General features: G+C 39.4%; 1 protein-coding gene across 7 annotated transcripts in view; it reads left to right on the forward strand.

Moving 5' to 3' along the window:
* The window catches only part of PTPN13 (protein tyrosine phosphatase non-receptor type 13), a 120,692-nt gene that overhangs the window by 87,109 nt on the left and 13,621 nt on the right, over positions 1 to 19,962 (forward strand). For 6 of the 7 annotated variants that reach the window (XM_030492576.1, XM_030492578.1, XM_030492577.1 and 3 more), the window contains 16 exons: positions 2,238 to 2,661; positions 2,832 to 2,929; positions 4,863 to 4,919; positions 6,557 to 6,649; positions 7,987 to 8,094; positions 8,869 to 9,000; positions 9,180 to 9,646; positions 10,661 to 10,804; positions 12,501 to 12,594; positions 13,397 to 13,482; positions 14,340 to 14,502; positions 15,430 to 15,644; positions 15,734 to 15,832; positions 17,324 to 17,685; positions 17,866 to 18,040; positions 19,284 to 19,442. In XM_030492576.1, coding sequence (XP_030348436.1) covers positions 2,238 to 2,661; positions 2,832 to 2,929; positions 4,863 to 4,919; positions 6,557 to 6,649; positions 7,987 to 8,094; positions 8,869 to 9,000; positions 9,180 to 9,646; positions 10,661 to 10,804; positions 12,501 to 12,594; positions 13,397 to 13,482; positions 14,340 to 14,502; positions 15,430 to 15,644; positions 15,734 to 15,832; positions 17,324 to 17,685; positions 17,866 to 18,040; positions 19,284 to 19,442 — 2,876 coding nt within the window. The remainder of the gene's footprint in view (positions 1 to 2,237; positions 2,662 to 2,831; positions 2,930 to 4,862; positions 4,920 to 6,556; positions 6,650 to 7,986; positions 8,095 to 8,868; positions 9,001 to 9,179; positions 9,647 to 10,660; positions 10,805 to 12,500; positions 12,595 to 13,396; positions 13,483 to 14,339; positions 14,503 to 15,429; positions 15,645 to 15,733; positions 15,833 to 17,323; positions 17,686 to 17,865; positions 18,041 to 19,283; positions 19,443 to 19,962) is intronic. The other variant, XM_030492580.1, reaches the window with a different exon arrangement.

Consider the following 19,962-nt stretch of genomic DNA (forward strand, 5'->3'; position numbering starts at 1 on the left):
AATTGATTAGCCCTGTTTCTCTTTCCTTCAGGGATATATGCATAGAGCAATAGAGTTACTAGAATATTTTAAAAAAGAGAAAGTACTGTAATATAGGTAAGAGAAAACAATGATGAATCAGCTTGCCAAAATAGCATATTAATTAATTAGAAGCACTGCTTTTCTTAGAGCAGTGAAATCCCAGTCAGTATTTGGGAAGCATTATTCTTGGCCTGCAGAAGCATCAAGTATTTTTGTGGGTTGTTTGGTTTTTTTTTCAGAGCCCTTAAAATATCAGTTAGAAGTAAAACAGTAAGGAAAAGGGAAGGTGATAATATTATTAATTCGAGGCTGATCACCACAGGAAGTGTATGTTTTGAAGGTTCCTTATTTAAAGACTGGGCTAGCAGCACAGCGAACACAAGCACGTGCCTATAATGCTTGCATATTCATGGAGAGAAGTAGCAGATTTCAGAAGACTAACATACTTCAGAAGATTCTTTAGAAATACAGTATTAGTGTCTTTCAAGACTCGCCTTGATTTCAGCCACTGAATGGAAAAAGTGTTTCAAGACAAGGGAGAAGGGCCTGGCATGCATAGTGATGGTGAACAAATTTTCATGGAACATAACAACCGAGGATGGAGGCATAAGGGAGAGCACCTTATAGCCCCTGTGATGTACCATGGTATGTTTTTCACGTGTTGCACAATGTCTTCAGTGACCTGGGAGAAAACATTTTAACACATGTAGATCAAATAGAAGAATTAGGATTGGAAAATAAAAGGAAACTGCCTCTTGAGTAATATTCTTTCTGCATAAGGAGAAAGAGATGAGACCTAAAGTTAACTGAGCACTGAGTTTTAAGATGGATATTTGGATTCCTGAAAGGACATATAGAAAACCACAGAGATGGAAGCAAGGGCTAGGTCAGCCTTTTGAAGGGCAGATTACTGTTGTAGTTAATTCTTGCCCTAGGTATTGGGGGAAGGTGTGTCTTTCGGAATGGAAGTGCTGAGGTTGTATTTTCCAAATATACTCTTTTATGGTGAATACTTCCGCATTTAGTAAAGCTAACGGATGATGTGTACCAAAAAGTAGCATTTACCTTTTGAGTTCCGGTGCAGCTTCCTAAGGCAGCTTATTTCCTAGCTGTATGTAGAGTTTAAAAAAACCTACACTAGTTAACCCTAAATCAGAACTATATATGCAGTTGAGGATTGCTTTTCCTCATATTTCCTTGTGAACTGACTCCAAGACATCAGTGAAGTTTATGAAGGGTTCATATGGCCTGATTTCCTTAAAGACTCTAACAAGCAAACATGTTGCTGCAGCTTATCAAGTTTCTGTGCAAGAGCCAAGCCACAGGAACTTACCTGCTAGCCTTAGGAGGCAGTTAGGCTAATAGAAATGAGCCCTGCTCAGCTTTGCTCTGAATTAAGAGGGGGTTAGGCTCAGTTGTATTATCTTGCATTTGCTTTCAGCTCAGAACATCCATCCAGACAGTTCCCACGACTCAGCTGACAGTAATTTAATTACAAACCCAAAACCTGTTTCCCTCTGCTGCTTGAGGGAATTCTAGTTCATGAGTCAAAAGAGTGTGGCAAAGCCCAGTCAACACTTCCTGTTCTATGCTAAAACATTTAGGATGTTTCTGACAGGGGAAGTCTCCAAGTGCACCTGAGTGAAGCAATGCTCTTTAACCAGGAAGAGATGCTGCCCCATGACTTTGCAGCTGTATTGTAAGCGTGTCAGGGACTTAGTGAAGAAAACTAAACAATGGATGGGTGGAAGTTGGGTGGAAGTGGGGGAGTCCTATTTGTTCAAATTCTGGAGAAGATTTGTGTGAGCAGTTGAAGGGAAGTACAGTCTTCCAGGTCACTTGCTTGAGGATATCATTTGCTTTGCAGAAAGAGATCATGGGCCTGTATAGAAGGCACTGCAGTTTAACAGGGAATGTAAGTCTTCATACTAACAAGAGGATAAGTATCCTGCTATTCTGTGGTTTTGGACTTCACTGTAGTAGATGGTCAGGTTAGTATAATGTCATGAACTCCAAACTTTGTTTAGTGAGCAAACTACATGGTGGTTGTTTATATGTACCTGATGACAGCACATACTTTTGAGCATCTAGAGAAAATATGCTTTGTGTGAGTTGGTTGTTTTAAAATGCTTGTTTTACACAAGGAGGTCACACTAAGTCTGCTGTATAACTTAAATTTGTTTGTTTCTTGTTTAAAAAAAACCCCAAATCCACAGAAAGGGCTTCATTTAGGAGCCTAAACCTCCATGCGGACTCTGTCAAAGGCTTCAACATGGGACGAGCAATCAGTACTGGCAGCCTGGCCAGCAGCACTTTGAACCGACTTGCCGTTCGACCTCTGTCTGTTCAGGCAGAGATTCTGAAGAGACTGTCCTGCTCTGAGCTCTCACTCTTCCAGCCACTTCCTGGCTCTTCAAAGGACAAGAATGAGAAGACTCTGTGGGAGGAAAGACCCAGGGTTATGAGCAAGTCGTTTCACGATCTGAGTCAGAGCCACATCTCGGTTTACCCCCCAAGGAAAAATATCATTACTGCTTTGGACTCTTCCCCCAAAAAAATAGAAGACATAATGGGAAGAGTCTTTCAGCAAATGCCAAAATTTGATACTGGATCAGCAGCAGGAGCATTAAAACTGAGCAAGTAAGAGTCTCTTTGACAGTCCTGCAATATCTTTGTGTACAGTCAATGTACATTTTGCATCAGTTTTGATTTATTATTCATACCATTATTTTATTACATTGATCCTTCCCTTCCCTCTCCCAACTTCCTCTTCCCTCTGTCTGGTTCCCCTTCTCTCCTTCTCCTTTAAGTTCAAAATCTCATGCAGGTTTAAGTAGAAGCCCTGAAAGAAAGAAAAATGAATCAGACTCATCATCCATTGAAGATACCGGTCAAGCCTACGTTGTAGGTCAGCATGCAAAAAATAATATTACTGTATTTACTAACCAACTTCTAAAATTGCTTTGGGTGTAATGCTTTGATATTTTTACTAACTGATGGTAATATTTTGATTTGAAAACAGGAGCAGAGTATCAGGTGTTAAAGTAATGCCGGCCAATTGCCTGTTGTTCCTGAGTAATAGTTGCAGTGAAGCAAAAAAATCCTCCTTTCGACAGCACCAGTCTGTACACAGATGTGCAAAGTATTAGTACATGACAGTAAAAACTGTTCCAGAAAACACCTTCCATTTTGTCACTTCACAGTGACATTTTATTGTATGGATCTTTCAATAATTTGCTAGTTTTCACAGTCTATTTGTCAAACTTGAACTTTTTTTAGTGCTTTTTGTTGACAGGGTGCAGGGAGTCATTTTTAGAAGTAGACTCAATTTGGCATAAGCTGGCTATTGACTAGTACCTCTGAGTCGTAACTGCGTAGCTCTTTCTTCTTTGGTCTCATTTGGATATAATAAATGAGGTACAATTCTTTTTACAGTTCATTAATTGTTTCACAAAAACACTCTTGTAATGAGCTAAGCCAGACCTACTTACTCCATTCTCTTGGCAAGGACTGGATTGCATGCAAATAGTCTTATTCTAGGCAGTAAAAATACAGAATCTGCATTTAAAAAAATAAAAATCAGAGCAGCTAGGTAGACTTAAATTCACACATTGATAATTCTGCATTAATTTTTAATATATCTGTGTCATAGTTTCTGGTTATAGAAGGTTCCCTGTTACAATAATAGAAACTACAATGTCCGAGACATTTGGCAGCTTTAGCTTGCTGTTGGTACTTTGCTTTTGCTTAGCATTAAATATTAGTTAGCTACAGAATATCAGAAAAAATAGGTTATTAAGTTTGTGGAGGTCAGATAAACTTACAAAAAACGCAAAAATGAACCATAGCCCCCCCACAAACACACAACAACAAACAAAACCAAACAGTGTGACATACAAACACTTAGCACATCTGTCCTCACTGCTCTTGAATCCAGGACTGACTTGGGAGCCATACCTTTTCAGTACTGAGAGCATAAGCCACTGAAGAGTCAGATGAGGCATCCAGTTTCTGTAGTAACTGGTTGCAGCCATTTACCCTATGCTTTTAGCTTTACAATTAGTGTTATCATGTGCTTACCTATAATAATTTGGGCAGCAGTTCTGATAAGGATCCTAGTTACAAATCAGATAGTCCTGCTGAATCACATTGCCCGTGCTGGGGGCAAGCATTCTTTGCATGATGAAACTCATCAGCTGAAACTTCATGGTTCAAAGGCTTGGGAAAGGCCAGGACTGCTTTCCTACGAAGCTTGAATTCTCTTACCTTGTTTACTTCAATAACTTAATACACTTACTATTTTATCTTCTTTAAAGTATGCCATATTTGCATGGCATTGATCATTCCAAAGAAAATATGATTCTATATGCAAACCAATTAAAATAGAAATACGTGATACAAATTGCTTGTTACTGCAGCAACTTGTTACTGTACAAAATCTGACAAGACTCATGTTGGTTTATTGGGTTAGGCATAGTCATCCAATCCTCTTTAGAAAATTTAGTCTTTGACTTAGTTTCTTAAAGATCCATTAATTTTATCTGAAGTTAACACTCGTCATAAAGGCCAAACCTCTGTCCTTTCTTTAATTCTTTGCTTTTGCATGAGCTACCATCTATCTGAACCTTGAACTACAACCAGAGTACGAGTGGTTTGGCTTTGCTAATCCAAAACTACTTCCATGTTTATTCATTTTTAAAATAAGTAATCTGATATTGTGAATGAGCTCATGTGTACGGTGTAAAGTCTGAAATAGACCTTGGTAGCTTTCATATTTAAAACAAGAAACCAACAAACAAAAGACCTAATAACGCTATCTAATATTTCCATTCATGTCACAGGCGTTAGCATGAATACTTCAGGAAATCATCTGTCATCAACACTATTAAAAGAGAGCGGTAAGTTGATAAATAATATGCATGTAGAATTAATTCAGTCAGTTTGTGAAGCACTTTGCAAGTGCTTCACTGTTCCACCTGTCCTATTTCTTAAATACCTCTCCCAGTTAGTTGAATAGAACATTCTCTTAAATACAACTCCTTATATTTCTTCTGAATTGCTTCTTGAGGAAGGGAATTTGACATCTGTGTGTAATACTTTTGAAATATGAATAGTGTCTGTTTAGTTTGAGACTTGAAAGGTGTTATCACCAAACATGCCATACTCTTTAAAGTTCATTTCCCTTACTTCTGAGATTACAGGTTTTGTAGAGCCCGAGAAGACTCTTTTCAGTTCATTTACTCTTTAGGTTTAACTTGGTTTGGGAGAAAAACTCTTCTTCCAGTGTGTTGCACTCTCTTGCACACTATTTTATGCTTGTACCAGTGTGGAGAGCTCAGCAGGTTTCTGCTGTTGTTGGATTGCATGTTCCACTTAGGGCAAAAGTATCCCAGGCACTCCAGTCCAAACAAGTTGTATCTTCTCTAGGTAGCAAATTCATGAGTTCAGACGTACTGTAAGTTTCATTCCTGAAAGTTTGAGGAAATTAGTTTTTTTTCCAAATCATGCTCCTGTATCTTAAGCGCGTGGGTCTACTTCAGCCTGTTAAGAACTCTCCAGAGTGACATAAATCACGTAAATCTATTGTGCTCAAATTTTGGAACAGGCAGAATCAGCAGCCTGTGGAGTTGCAAATGAGGAAATAAATGAGAGAAATTTTAGTGGATGTTTCTTGAGTTGGTTGTTTTTAATGAAGGCCTGCCATTAAGAGAATTTAATGAGTAACCATTTAGTAACTTGATATGATAAGCCTCAGTTTCACTTTCACCAACATGGTTACATCCTGCCTACCTGAGCAGGGCATGTAAATACAGATCTAAATACTTTACTGAAATGAGACTAATAAATGTGAAGATTCTAGAGCTCAATTGTATTGTGATTCCAAGAGACTGTGCTAGGTGCTTTTCTTAGGAGGAATAAAAAATTTTAACTGAAGATGGGAGTAAGTTATAATGATGGTGGTTGTTTTGGTTTGTTTTTTAGTGTGTTGGTTGGGTGGTTTTTATTATTATTATTTGGTCATGGCTTGGAAGATGTAAGTTGGACCCACTTGTTCAGAACAGCTTTTCAGGTTATCAGAGAAGTAATCTTTTTAAATGGAATAGAATCATAGAATGGTTAGGGTTGGAAAGGACCTTAAGATCATCTAGTTCCAACCCCCCTGCCATGGGTAGGGACACCTCACCCTAGACCATGTCACCCAAGGCTCTGTCCAACCTGGCCTTGAACACTGCCAGGGATGGAGCATTCACCACTTCTTTGGGCAACCTGTTCCAGTGCCTCACCAGCCTCCCAGTAAAGAACTTCTTCCTTATATCTAACCTGAACTTCCCCTGTTTCAGTTTAAACCCGTTACCCTTTGTCCTATCACTACAGTCCCTGATGAAGAGTCCCTCTCCAGCATCCTTGTAGGCCCCCTTCAGATATTGGAAGGCTGCTCTGAGGTCTCCACGCAGCTTTCTCTTCTCCAAACTTCAAGGCGAACCTGAAGGGAAGCATTCAAATAATGTCTGATCACAAAATGTTGGCTTTTCAGTTGATTCTCTGCAAACAACACACAACAGAGTTGCCTCACCAGAAAGAGAGATCACTTTGGTGAACTTGAAAAAAGATGAAAAATTGGGCTTAGGTAAGTGGCTTAAAAATTGTTGTTGTCATGACTGTTCCTGGAAGTCAAACCCGAATTTTTCTGGTGTGTATTTAAGTATTTATTATAGGACTGAGGAAAGTAGTGCAGACAGTAGCTGGGTTTTGAAGGTATTTAAGATGCTGAAGCCTGGACTTACTTGATAGCGCCTGCTTCTGATTTGTTGAGTGTTGTTAAGCAAGTCTATTTCTTGTTTTCTTGTTTTTTTTATATTGTAAGTGTAAGATAATACTTATATTGTGAGCTAGTCATCCTAAAAGTTGGCCTTTAAAGTTTATTTTTTGTGTTCAGGCACAAGATTTTGTCAATGCGGACATCTCAGTCTTGTGACAGCTTGAAGGGTTTAAACAAAATAAAAAGGCATTATAAAGCCATTATGTACTAATTGTGGAGTGTTTTTCTTACTCTTACAATATCATCAGATGGAACGCTAATTTGAGGTTTAAGGAGCCTGGAACTCAAGATATTTGCATTCCATTCTGCCTTCCACCACTGAGTTTTTTCATAAACCCACATAATTTTTCCCTGTATGAGTAATGAATAATTTGGTGTCAGTATTGTGCTTTAGGGAGTCTCTGTAAAGTGTCCTTAAGGACATTATTCTGCCTGTCATTCAAAATAGGACTTGTATAAATTTGAAGAGGGGGAAAAAGTCTACAAGACAATAATTTTAGTGTTTATCCTTCACAGAGTTGACCAAAAAGGAAAGAAAATCATATGACATGCACCATTTCTTCTCTTTCTTCCCCATGCTATCTGTGGTACTTTGCTGTTTTAGCTAGAATAGAGAAGACTTGATACCTTCCATTTTCTTTGTTCCTTCTTGAACATTCTTTCCAGGTTTAACTGGTAGAATTAGCCCAAGTAGATGAGAAGGCTAAAAAGAAACAAGGAGTTGAAAAACTCAGTTCTTAAGACCAGGGTTAGACATTTAAGTGAAGCATCTGACAATGGAGAAACCCAGAAATTTTTAAGTAAGAGAAAATACATTTCATCTGGTCAGCAAATGTACATGAAATGTCACGTGTTTGTGCATGCGTTTCTCTTGCCACAGTTGTCTTCTGTAGCCTTTGCTGGAGTTTTCTGGGAAGCCAGCTAGACAAAATCTGTATTGCTTGCTCAAAAACACAGAATGCAGTAAAGCTGAATCAAAAAAGCTTTATCATTTATTTTCATGTAGACTTCTCTGAGATGTATGTTTTTCTTATATTTTTAATTTATTAGAACGACTAAGGTTTTTTACATTCTGAAATACAGACCTGTGTTAAGTTACACTGTGGTAACTAACATTTTTGCCTGCTTTGGACTTTTTTTAATAGGCTTTCAAATAGTCGGTGGAGAGAAGACAGGGAAACTTGACTTGGGAATTTTTATTCATTCAGTTATTCCTGGAGGGCCAGCTGACTTGGAAGGATCTCTAAAGCCAGGTGAATAGTGTAAATAAGAGGATGTGTATACATGCAAGAAAAGACCAAACACATATGTAGTACCATTTCCATCTCTGGCTTCAGGCATCCCGTTACCTTCTGGATAATTTCTGAAAAGTGCTGATACTTCTCTATTAAATTATGCAAAAACAAAAATAATATGAATTAAAGTAAAAATTATAAAGCTTGAAATAGCAGAAAATTAAAATTACATATAAACATAAGGGGTTTATTTGCCACTATCTCTCTATAGATGCTTTGTAATATAAATATTTTATGACTCCAAATGCATACTTAGAATTTGGAAGAAGTGACTGTAACCATATAGCTGGGGGGGGTGGGTGAGTATATAATATCTGTTTCATATGGTTTGGGTTTTGTTTGTTTGGGGTTTTTTTTTTCCATTTTAGCCCGTGCCTTGAACTAAACTGCATATTGCTTATTTCATTTCTTGATTTTTGCTTTTGCATCCATTTTTCTTACAGCAGAACAGAAGGTAGAAATAATAATATGGAAAGGTTTGGCAGGTTTAAAAGAGGAAATAATCATAATCAGTTCTTGTGGTTTGTTTTGGGGTGTGTTAGTTTTTGTGAGGTTTTGGGGATTGGTTTGGTTTTGTTTTAATGATTAGGGTTCCTTATTCCAGTATCACTTGAATATTAATAATTTTTAATCCATGCATTGTGTAGAGATTTTCAGACCTGTACTCCACATTCTCACTGATGGATAAAAATGCAGATGTTAGTTTGTATCTGAACAAACCCTTTTGTGCAGGACACCGACTAATATCTGTAAATAGCACAAGTCTAGAAGGCGTCAGCCACCAAGCAGCATTAGAAATTTTGGAGAATGCACCTGAAGACGTGACACTTGTTATCTCTCAGCCCAAGGACAAGCTATCCAAAGGTATGGAACTGCAGTTACTTCTATAAGCAGGTCCAGCTAGTGTATGCTTGAAATTCTGTTCTGAGACTGAATGAGGAAGTGTGTAAAACCTTTACCTGGTTGTAAGCTGAAAAATTTGTGTCATGCTGCAGATAAGATGTTACCAGCTACTGATGACTGTCTTGTCTCCTGGTTTTCAGCATCATGTAACGCTGCACACATCAGTAATGGAACCAGGGGTTATTTAAGAAGGCCATCGTCGGTGCAGGACAATGAGGCAGAGTCCTCTTCAGAAGAACACAACCGGTCTCGTGGTCACCAGAGGCCTGTTTCAGGGAGCTTGTCTGGTTTCTTGGGTGGCAAGCGGGATGGAAGTGTGAGCTCCCAGGATTCCAGAACTGAGAGTGCCAGCCTGTCTCAGAGCCAGACAGCCGGCTTCTTTGGCAAACGTGCAAGTGGTAGAGCCCAGCAGGATCCTCAGCATTGCAGTGATTCCCAGTCTGGGCTTTCTAAAATGAATGAGAAGAGAAGATCCTCATCAGACAGTATACGAGCAAAAAATAAAAGGCCTGGGGTAGTGGAGCCTGTGGAATATTCTGACCGAGGGGATTCTGACATGGATGAAGCAACTTATTCCAGCAGTCAGGAGCAACAACCAGCTAAAAAGGCATAGTGTATTTCATATGAATATTTCCCATCAGTATAATAGTGGTAATGAAATATTTGATTGTGGGTGTGAATAAGGTGAAAAGATGTGGGGGAAGGACAGCCTAGCATGGAAGTTATCCTTCTAATGGCAAATGCTATTAGGTAATTTTTAATAGTTTGGTGATTTTGTTTAAACAGAATTTGTTCCAAAAAAATAACTTGAAATAACTTCCCAGCTTTCCAGTGTCAGGAGGTGGGCATGTCTTACTAGAGGCAGATTGTACCTTGGGATGAACATATAGTGCACTTGTTGATTCTGTAGAAAACCTCCTTTCAATTCTGTGTGTTTGTCAAATATTATAGTCTAGTGACCACCCCTAGAGGTAAGTTATTCACCTGACAGATAAACTAAGTTTTTCCTAGATAAAAGTAGTAGTGGTAGATCTGGAATGGGTAGCAACAGAATTCATTGTCTTTTGGGATTGATCTAATCCATGGAAAACTGCTCTTGCGTAGTGAAGTTCAGCAGTGAACCATGCTCTCTGAACGGAGACAGCTTGCTGTTTCACCTTTCCAAAAGAACACAATGGCAAGTACTACAAATTAATTCCTAACTTGCAGTGATTCCTCTTTTCAGCTGATGGAGGTTATTCAATCAAGTTGTGGCAGCTCCTGCAAATTAATCCAACAGTCTCTTAAGCTGCTGCTGTAATACTGAAAAGCTGCAGTTTCTGTGTTCTGTGACCAACTTTGACAATTAGGACTCAGCTGCTGAAGGCCAAGCGCATTTCTGTGCTAAACCTGTTCAATGGCAGCAATGGAAGAGTTAAAGCAATGAGCCTTATGAGCCTTACTAATTGGTACTTTGCCATGTGGACTCCTTTTGGCTGCATCTGACTCGAAAACACACCATTTAGGTCTTAACTATCAACTTCTGTTCTAATGGCAAATCATTCTCTCTCTTTGTTTTGTTTGTGTTTTTGTTTGGTTTGGTTTTTTTGTTGTTTTGGTTTTGTTTTATTTTTTAATAAAGGAATCTTCTTCAGTGAATACAGCAAACAAAGTGAATTCTAAAAAGGTTACTGCAACACTTCTTAAACCTGGAGATATCTTTGAGGTTGAACTAGCCAAAAAAGATAACGGCTTGGGAATAAGTGTCACGGTACTGTTTGACAAGGTTTTTAGATGTTTTCTCTTTTTCTCTACTCCCAGCAACCCATTAAATTGCTATATTACAAAGAAGCAAAATATTTTCTGGAGTCAGTGTTAAGTATATAGTTTTACTGATGTGTGATTGATCTTACCAAAGCTGAAAAGTAAATACTATTTTATATCCCTTTTCTTGTCATCTGCCCTTTTAAGTAACTCTTGTTTGTTGTTTTATGGTGGAGCCCCAAAGTCCTAATAGAATCTTATCACAGATGCTGCTTTGTGAGTACAAAAAGCAAGATGGTCTTTGTCCCTTGCTACCTAATAACGTGGCAGATTTACAATGGAGAGAAGTAAGACCTTCCCTGACTGGCATTGCAGGCTGTCGAGGCAGTAGTATGGCTTATGAGTATCTATGCACGTTTCATATGAACCACGTTCAGGGTTCTCCCTCTGCTGGATAAAAGACAGAAAGCAAAAAACTACTTAAATCCAAATAAGACCTGGCTGACACTGCTTTCTTGCAATATGAAACAAAAATATATTTTTAATGCACTAATTTCTCCTCAGGCTATGAAATTTTGAAGGGAGTTTGTGTTTAGGGCTCAACACAGTGCAGAGTGGCGCTTTAGAGAAAAATGATTTATAACTGAGATGCACACATTTTTCACTGCTCCTGTTCTTGTGTTCAAAAATACATTTTGATGCTTTAATGTTCAGATATCTCTGGTTGATCACCAGACTACACGATAATTTGAAAAAGGAAAAATTGCTTAAATTATAACAGTAAAGAGCAATTATTAGCTGTAGCTCAAAACTGGTGGCTTTCACTGGCTGTTCATAAGTTGGCCTTTTCCCAAATGTCACCATAAGCCTAGGCATGTAGGTGGAGTGCCAATTCACAAGCCTAGCACTGTGTTCATATATATGGCTAGTATTGTAAAAGGAGCAGCATGAAACTTGATTATTTTAGCATCCCAGACTATCTGAAGTCATATTGCTTTGTCAAGCTTATAACTTGAGACAACTTGAAGAATGAAAGTTCAGCGGGAGTTGGTTATAGAACAGCATCAAGCCTAGTGTATGCGTGCATTGGCTTTGTAGAAAATGTTAGAAGATGCCAACCAATGCAAAGATTTCCCTTAAAGGATGACCAAGGGTTGGAAGAGACCTCTAAAGATCCTCTAGTCCACACTCCCACCCCTGCAGTGAGCAGAAAGGCCAAGGCCCTCCAAAAACAATGCCATTTGAGCTTGAGCAGATTTTTTCAGCTTAGATCTTCAAACTTGTATGATCTGAGAGAAAGCAGCACTCCTTAGTTTCCTGTCACATCAGTTTGGACTAGAACACTGCATGGGTATGCATCTTCTGCTTTGGCATGCTGTGTTCTCACATATACCTGAGCTTTGATATGCATGCAAGCATGTAAAATCTGGCATAATGCAGACATGCTTCTGCTGAGAACATTTTTGTGTTGTAGGTGCATTTGCATTGTGATGCATCATGTTTTTACAATCTTGCCACCCCAACTCAAGTCGTAATAAATTGCATGACTGCAAAAAACATGCTTTGGGTTGGTTTGGTTTTGGTAGTTTGGCTGTTCCTCTTACGTGACAGTAGCCCTAGTGCTTCCTGAGTACAGTTTTCCTTGTGTGACACTGTGTTTGATTAGTAAGTATTTTAGGTGCAAGAAGACTAACATCCTGTTTTTGCTTTCCATTTAGGGTGGTGTAAATACTAGTATAAGGCATGGTGGTATTTATGTGAAAGCGGTTATTCCTCAGGGAGCAGCTGAAGCAGATGGCAGAATAGAAAAAGGTAGTATTTCAGTTCTTTCAGTTGGGACTCTTAATGTGAAAAGAGGGCAGATAGCTGTCTGTGGTGGACCTGACCATACACTGTGGCCTAGAAGCTAGGAGCTATATTTGCCTTCTGTCATTGTACCTTTTTAACTGGGAACAAGAGCTGTTTTTCCAAGCTACTGCATTTGCAGTTGTTATTTTAAATATTGCCTTGGTTAAGTGTAGAACAACTGCAGAACCAACAGAAAACTGCTGAGACTCTGGAAGGGAAAAGTAAGAGATAGGCTGCAGGATTTTTGTATTTTTTTTTCCCTAGTGCAGCCTGTGTTAATGGAGAACATTTCTGTATTCCAGCCATGGAGAGAGAGGGCTTTGTGTTACTTGTGGCCTTCTTGAATGGCATACTGGGCAACTCAATACAGAAAATTGCTGTAATTGTTATGGCTTTTCTTGTTTGAAAGCCAGGCCACATTCCTTATTGAAGTGAGAATTCCCCCTGTAGACTAAGATTTGTTCTTAATAAAGAGTCTGAGCTTTGTGGCAGAGTATCATTCTGATGGTTAACACTAGCTTTGACATGGGGTTATCCCACAGAATCATAGAATTATTTAGGTTGGAAAAAACCTTTAATATCACTGAGTTCAACCATATAGTTTAGTTGCAAAGTTCTCTTCTTGACTCAGCGTGTGGAGGGGAGGGAGAATTTACTTCAATAACTGTCCTTGTTAGCTGAGACTTGAAGGTTTCTGTGCATCATATAGGTTTTACAGGTGATGTTCTGCCTACTTTTTCTTAAATTATCAGTCAATCATTTATAGGTGACCGTGTGCTCTCTGTCAATGGGATTAGTTTGGAAGGTGCTACCCACAAGCAAGCTGTTGAAACGCTGAGGAACACTGGGCAGGTAAGTGGCTGCTGGTCCTACTCCTGTGTATAGTAAACCACATCTTCGCTCATGGAGAGAGGCAAAAGAACCTGAAGACTGGAATTCTCTCCAGTGTCCTGGTTACTTTAGGTGTGTTTTCTTGGACTCCTTGGCTTCCTGGGCCTTGAGTCTTGCTGCTCACCCTAGTGAAATTCTGGCTCTGTGTGGGTCACATTTCTGCATGGAATTGGTTTTTCCTTCTCCCTGCGCCTCATAGGAGGGAAGCTCAGGTGCATGGGTTGGAAAGCAGCTGTAGCAGCATGCTACAGACAGGTCCCAAATCTGAACCACTGAGCAGACAAGGGCCTCCATATATGCAGCAGTGTTTGCATGCTGTGTTGGTAGCTTTATTTGAGTCTTGGTCTTTTTGGATAGCGCTTGGTTCTGTCAATGATATCTCCTCATTTAATAGTGTTATTTATGGCAGCTGCTTCATATGTGGAGGTACTTGCACACTTGGAAATAGCCAGTGAATGTACACATTCAGAGCTGCTAAAGACTACTATTTGTGCTCACTTTATAAAATGCTCGTTTAATAAAACTCTATTCCCTTAATGCATGTGAAGATCACACTTTCTTTGATGCTTCTTAACCCCCTCACAGCCTTATTGGAAGAAAACCCTGTGTTGGCAAGTATCTTGCCAAGTCCATTAGTCTATTCTGAAGATTGTCACAGCCCTTAAAATAAGGAACAAATGGAAGATGTATGGGAAGAGAGGTGTCTGTAAAGTTTGCTCCTGTAAAACTTAGGACCCTGACAAGTTAGAAAGAAACACGTACTCTAGACTGAGCTATCTGCATGACCGTTGCCAGTTGAGAATGTTTCATCTCTTTAGGTGGTGCATCTGCTGTTGGAAAAAGGTCAGCTTTCAGTGGCCAAGGTTCATGCTCCCGTAACACCACAATGCACACCTCCAAATCAGGTGGGGCAATGTGAGCCACAGGAGAAGCCAGCGACAAAAACTACAAATGCCAAAGAATACAGCTTTGTCACTGCAGGTCAGGTCACACAGGACAATTGTCTGAACTTTCAAACTTTCAAAAGCTTTGGATTTTGTAATATTTTTCTTCAGATCTTCTGTAGAATAGAAAGATAGACAAGGAGAAAGAGCTGGTAGGAATCTATACCAAGCCCCTGCACACAATGCAGTCTCTTCCTTTTTGTGCTGTACCATTTGCTTTTAAGATTTCCTTTCACATCTTGGTAATTTTATTTAGTTACTGTTAACTGTTTGCTCTCTCACTGTTCCTTGCTTTTTCCCAATTTCACCAGTCTTGCAGGACTGGGCTATGGCACGGTTGGAATAAAAGGGGTGCTGCTAAGGAGTGCCAAGGGGAGATTAAATACTTGTACATAAATGAGAGCTTCTGTAGGTCCTGCTGTTCCTGTCTAGGTGAGAGAAAATATCAAGAGCTGGATGAAGAGAGACAAAGGATTTGTGTAGCTGCCAAGAGTTTGGCATATTTCAGCATCTCTTGCTGGAGACCTGTGAAAGTGGAGGGAAGCCTACCCAGATGGGGAAACCACTGCAGATACCTTTTGGTCTTCCTGAATGGGATTTATCCTGTCTGACAGGAACTCCAGTTGCTGCTCTTACTAATGTCCAACCAGTGGCCAGGAAGGCTGTTTCACTCTCTGCTTTAATAGGCTCCTTAGTGGACTTCCTGGGGAACAGTATTTTGGAGACACCCTGGCTTTCTGTGTAGTGTGGATGCTGTCAGGGCAAGCCAGCAGGCTAGAAGTCATCATCTGCTTTTTGTCCTCTTTAACTTGGAAGGATCTTCTAGGTAATTCTTGTGTCCAGTAAAGTACAAGAACCCTGTGAGGGGAAGAGTGTGCATTGTCATGTCTGGAGTAAGAATGCCAGACGCTTTTTATATGGCCAGTGTGCTGTCAGAAATAATATGTTAATGTTTCTTTTGCAGAGAACACATTTGAGGTAAAGCTGTTGAAGAACAGTTCAGGCCTTGGGTTCAGTTTCTGCCGCGAAGATAATCTTACCCCAGAGCAACTGGGATCAACTATTGTGAGGGTGAAAAAGCTCTTCCCTGGGCAGCCTGCAGCAGAAAGTGGGCAGATAGAAATTGGGGACGTCATTCTGAAAGTGAATGGGGCATCCCTAAAGGGTTTATCCCAGCAGGTTTGTATCTTAGTAGTGAAACTTATGCTGGGGTAGTCCTGCAAGTCTTGGGGGTCTGCATCTAATAACAAATCCCGTTGTGGCCATAGGAAGTCATCTCTGCTCTGAGAGGAACATCTCCAGAAGTCTCTCTTCTCCTTTGTCGGCCACCATCTGGTATACTACCAGACATCGATCCTTCTTTATTGGTAAGGTGTATAGCATATGATGTTTATGGGGTTTTTTAATGGCTATTTGAAGGTTCTTCAGTCTGGTGGGTGGGTTAGTTAAATGGATAAAGATGGGGAGGGTGCTCACAGAAACATGGTCCTTAAAGTAAATCCCTCAGGAGTATACTAAGCATTTTGTGGAAATGTGAAAAAAATGCAGGACTTTACTATTTAATTTTTTCTCCCTCCATTTTGTGGCTTAAGACACTAGAAATTGGCTTAATACACTGATTTTGTGTCAAAGGTTTCTTTGCAGCCCAATAGTTTGAAGTTGATCTCAAATAGAAATTGAATCTTTCTGTAGCCTATGTTAAGAATATTCTGTGAAACACTAGTTTGTCTGGTTCTGATGCATGTAAATCCAGGGGAAAATAAAATATTTACTTACTGGAAATTAAAGGTGTCCCAAAGAATATTTTCAAAATGCTTCAATAACTTTCAATTTCCAATAAATGCTTTCAATTTATGAAAGAATGGAAGGCCTCTTTAGGATACTTGGAAGACATGGAAATCAAATGTGTTTTGGCAAAAGAGAATGTAGCAGGTAATCTGCCTGAAAAGTAGGCTTTCCATAATACAGGAAAGTGTAAAACTAAGGGAGACAAATCTTCAGTTTAAGTTATTTTAGCATTATTTTCAAACAATAAAAACCATTCAAGTCTGATGACAAACTTAAATGTACAAATACAAATCTAAGTGAAGTTAAAATAGGAGTAGGACATAAGCAACTGAACAAACTAATAATACAAATAATTAGTCCTGTAATTAAACTGTTTGTAGTATGGAATAACTTTAATATGACAGTGCATATATTAAAAGAAGAGGAAAAAATAAACAAATGGCAATTTTTGTTTATAACATTATCACAGATTGGTGTGTTCAAGAATTTGGCCATAAAAGCATAAATGAACCTTTTAAACTTCATGTGTCTGCTAGCTGACATCTTTCTTAGCAATTTGTGATTATTGGCAAAACTGTTATTCATCCTCATGGGAGTCAATAATTTGGCATAAATATTCATAGGTTTTGTAGTCTGTTATGTAGCTTTTTGCTTGAAAGATTTCCTATTTCCCTCCTGTGTGAGAATTATTTGACTTCAGTTGCACTGTAAGCATCAGCAGTATATTCTGGTTGGAAGGGATTTCATGGTAATTGCCTATATGACTGCTGGGCATGTCTTAGAGGCATCTGTCAGTAGGCTCTCCAATACTAAAGCCAAGAGAATATTTGTTTTGCTTGGATGAATTTGCAGTTCTGCAGCAGTATGTTTCAAGGGTTTACAAGCTTTATCTTGGCCAAGTTGTGTTGAACTTGGTGAAACTGTGCTATGATATGTTTATACAGTTGGGGCAATATCTAACTGGAAGGAGCCACTGACTAATTGCATTTGGTAATTTTATGCAGTCTTTGCAACTTTCTTTCATCATCAAAACTGGAGTTTGATGAATGATATGTCCTTGCTCTCTCTAGACTCCTATCCATTCACCCCAACAAGTATTTCCCGATGTCAGCAGAGAAGTTTCTGGTCCATCAAATGGAGAACAATGTGACAGCTCAGATGAAAATGAAACTACTGATCTGAGCAAGAAAGGGCTAAAATCTTCCTCTAGAAGAGACAGCTACAGTGACAGCAGCAGGAGTGGTGATGAGGAGGTGATAGGCTCGCCAGCACAAGTGGGCCTTGGCTGGAGTTCTGCGCTATACCAAACTTCAGATGAAGCTATGACACAGGCACATAGTCAGTATGAGGCACAAGGTGGTCAGGAGGAGGCTGTTCGCACCATCTCGTATCCTGATCCAGGGGCTCCTAGCAAGCCAGAGCTTGAGGACAGGTATGCTGTTTATAATGATACCTGTAGTAATGCAGAAGGTGTTTACAAAAATAAGTTATTGGACTTTTTTGGTTTGCTTTTTAAATCTGCATAAAGTCAGTATTGGCCCATATATTCATTTATGGTTGACAGCCACGTCGTACAAGCTGATCCTTGGGTTTTTTGCTTGTTTATCTATAGTAATCTGCCATTGGACTTGCCATTGATCCCAATCTGTAGAACTGTTGCTGATGTTACCACATCCATTTTAATAAATGACTGTTACGGTACTACTGCTTCTGAGCTGACTCCGCACCTGGGAGAAATGGATTCATTACTCAGCCAGCTGGAAAAAAATGCTGAAGAATATGAGCCGGTAATTTACTATTTCTGTCTTGCAGTACCTCTTGCTGTGGCCAACTGAAAGTTGTTTTAGCTACGATATCAGAATTGAGTGAGTAGAAGTTAGGCATATTGATTTACAAATGGGATAGTTGTAGGCACATACATGTGCCATTTGTGACCAGTCAACTGCAGCTGCTCATACAAATGTCCACAGGCATTTTTTGTCTGGGCTCTTGAGGAGTTGATGTATTTCCCTCCATTAATGTGGAGTTATCCATATGTACATAGGTAGATGTGTATATGTCTATTTCGGGTGACATTTCAGCCTAGAAAACTTGGCATTAAATATGGAACTATCCCTGAACCATGTACTCAGAAAAAGCTGAAATGGCAGATATCTTGCTTCTTCCCTGTTAGTTTTCTGTGTGGTTGTTGAGAGATTAGAGGATAAATTGGGGCAGCAGGGGTATCAGGAGACTGTTCTTTGCAGCATTTATATCTACGAATCCCGAAGACTTTCTGCTCTGCTGCAAAAAGCAGCATATTTTTGAGACTTCTGAAATAGCTTCTTGCCACCCCAGAAATGTCTTGTGTATCAGAAGGAACTTCTTTTCCATATGCTCACATAATCTATTCACAGATGGAAAAAAAAGAAAGTTGAGCCTTGATACATCTCAATTGTGAGGGTCTTTCAGGTTACAAAGCTGTTCTAGCTCATACTCCATTTTGACAGGAAACTGTCCTTTTCTTAGTCTCTTTTTCAGAAGGTTTTCTCAAACCTTCCTGGTGCTCTGTGAGTTTCTATGCAAATGAGGCAGATCTGTGTCTTTTAAATCAAAATTCATGCAAAGTAAAATAGGAAAAACATGTCCATGTGTTCAGTTCCGAGATAAGCTATGGTATTGTATCTTATTGTAGGAAAATACATTTGCCTACTTTCTTCAGTTCAACAGTTCCTGATGGTGAAAATACAGAGCCTTTTTTATATATGGAAGCTGGTTAAGGATAAAGTGAGGTGTCAGTTTTGGCGAGTGCCTTCACAACTTTGTTTAGATTATAGCCCTTTGGCCCAAGGTTAGCTCCATGCAAAACAGTAGTCCATCTGAATTCATTAGAAGCAGCTAAGCTGAGCCTGCTAAGACATACATTGGTACAGTCCAGGCTTGTGTTCCACTTAAACCAATAGGTAAAACGGTTATCTAACTGTCTTAAATTCAGTAAAGTGTTCAAATTGTTTCTGTTTGTCTGTTTAAAGTGCTCTTTTCTTCCCCTAGGAAGTAGAGCTCCGAGTCACTATGACAAAGTCAGAAAAGGGCAGTCTGGGTTTTACGGTGACCAAAGGTAGCGATAATGTTGGCTGCTATATTCATGACATTGTTCAGGATCCTGCCAAAAGTGATGGGAGACTACGACCTGGAGACCGACTGATAAAAGTGAGAGGAGTAATGTTTTCAGATACAGGGATTGCATGAGAAGGACAACTTTGGGTCAAATGTGGTTAAGGAGCAAAGGCATGCACCTTTGAGAGGTGTAATTTGATAGCACTTAGACAAAAGAAATACAAGTATGACAACATGTGAGAAGATTGCTGAAGGGAGTTATGGTATGTCTCACAGCTAGGCATGTGTGCAGCTGCTATTCGTGACGGCAAAAAATGGTTTTAAGAAAAAAACATTCATTGATTAAATAAGATGGTTGCCCAAATATGTGGAGGAGTTGTTGGTTAAATACATCTGTGGCTAGTATATTGTTCAGAAATAAAATTCAAGGGACTTGCTGTAGAAGGGTTTACTGGGTATGTATCACGTAGTACAGATGTTCATCATAGAATCATGAAATAATTTGAGTGGAAGGGACTTTTAAAGGTCATCTAGTCCAACCCCCTGCAACGAGTAGGGACATCTTCAACTAGATCAGGTTGCTCAGTCCTCTGTCCAACCTGACCTTGAATGT

Source organism: Strigops habroptila, chromosome 7, assembly GCF_004027225.2.
Source record: "Strigops habroptila isolate Jane chromosome 7, bStrHab1.2.pri, whole genome shotgun sequence".
In the NCBI taxonomy this organism is placed as follows: domain Eukaryota; kingdom Metazoa; phylum Chordata; class Aves; order Psittaciformes; family Psittacidae; genus Strigops; species Strigops habroptila.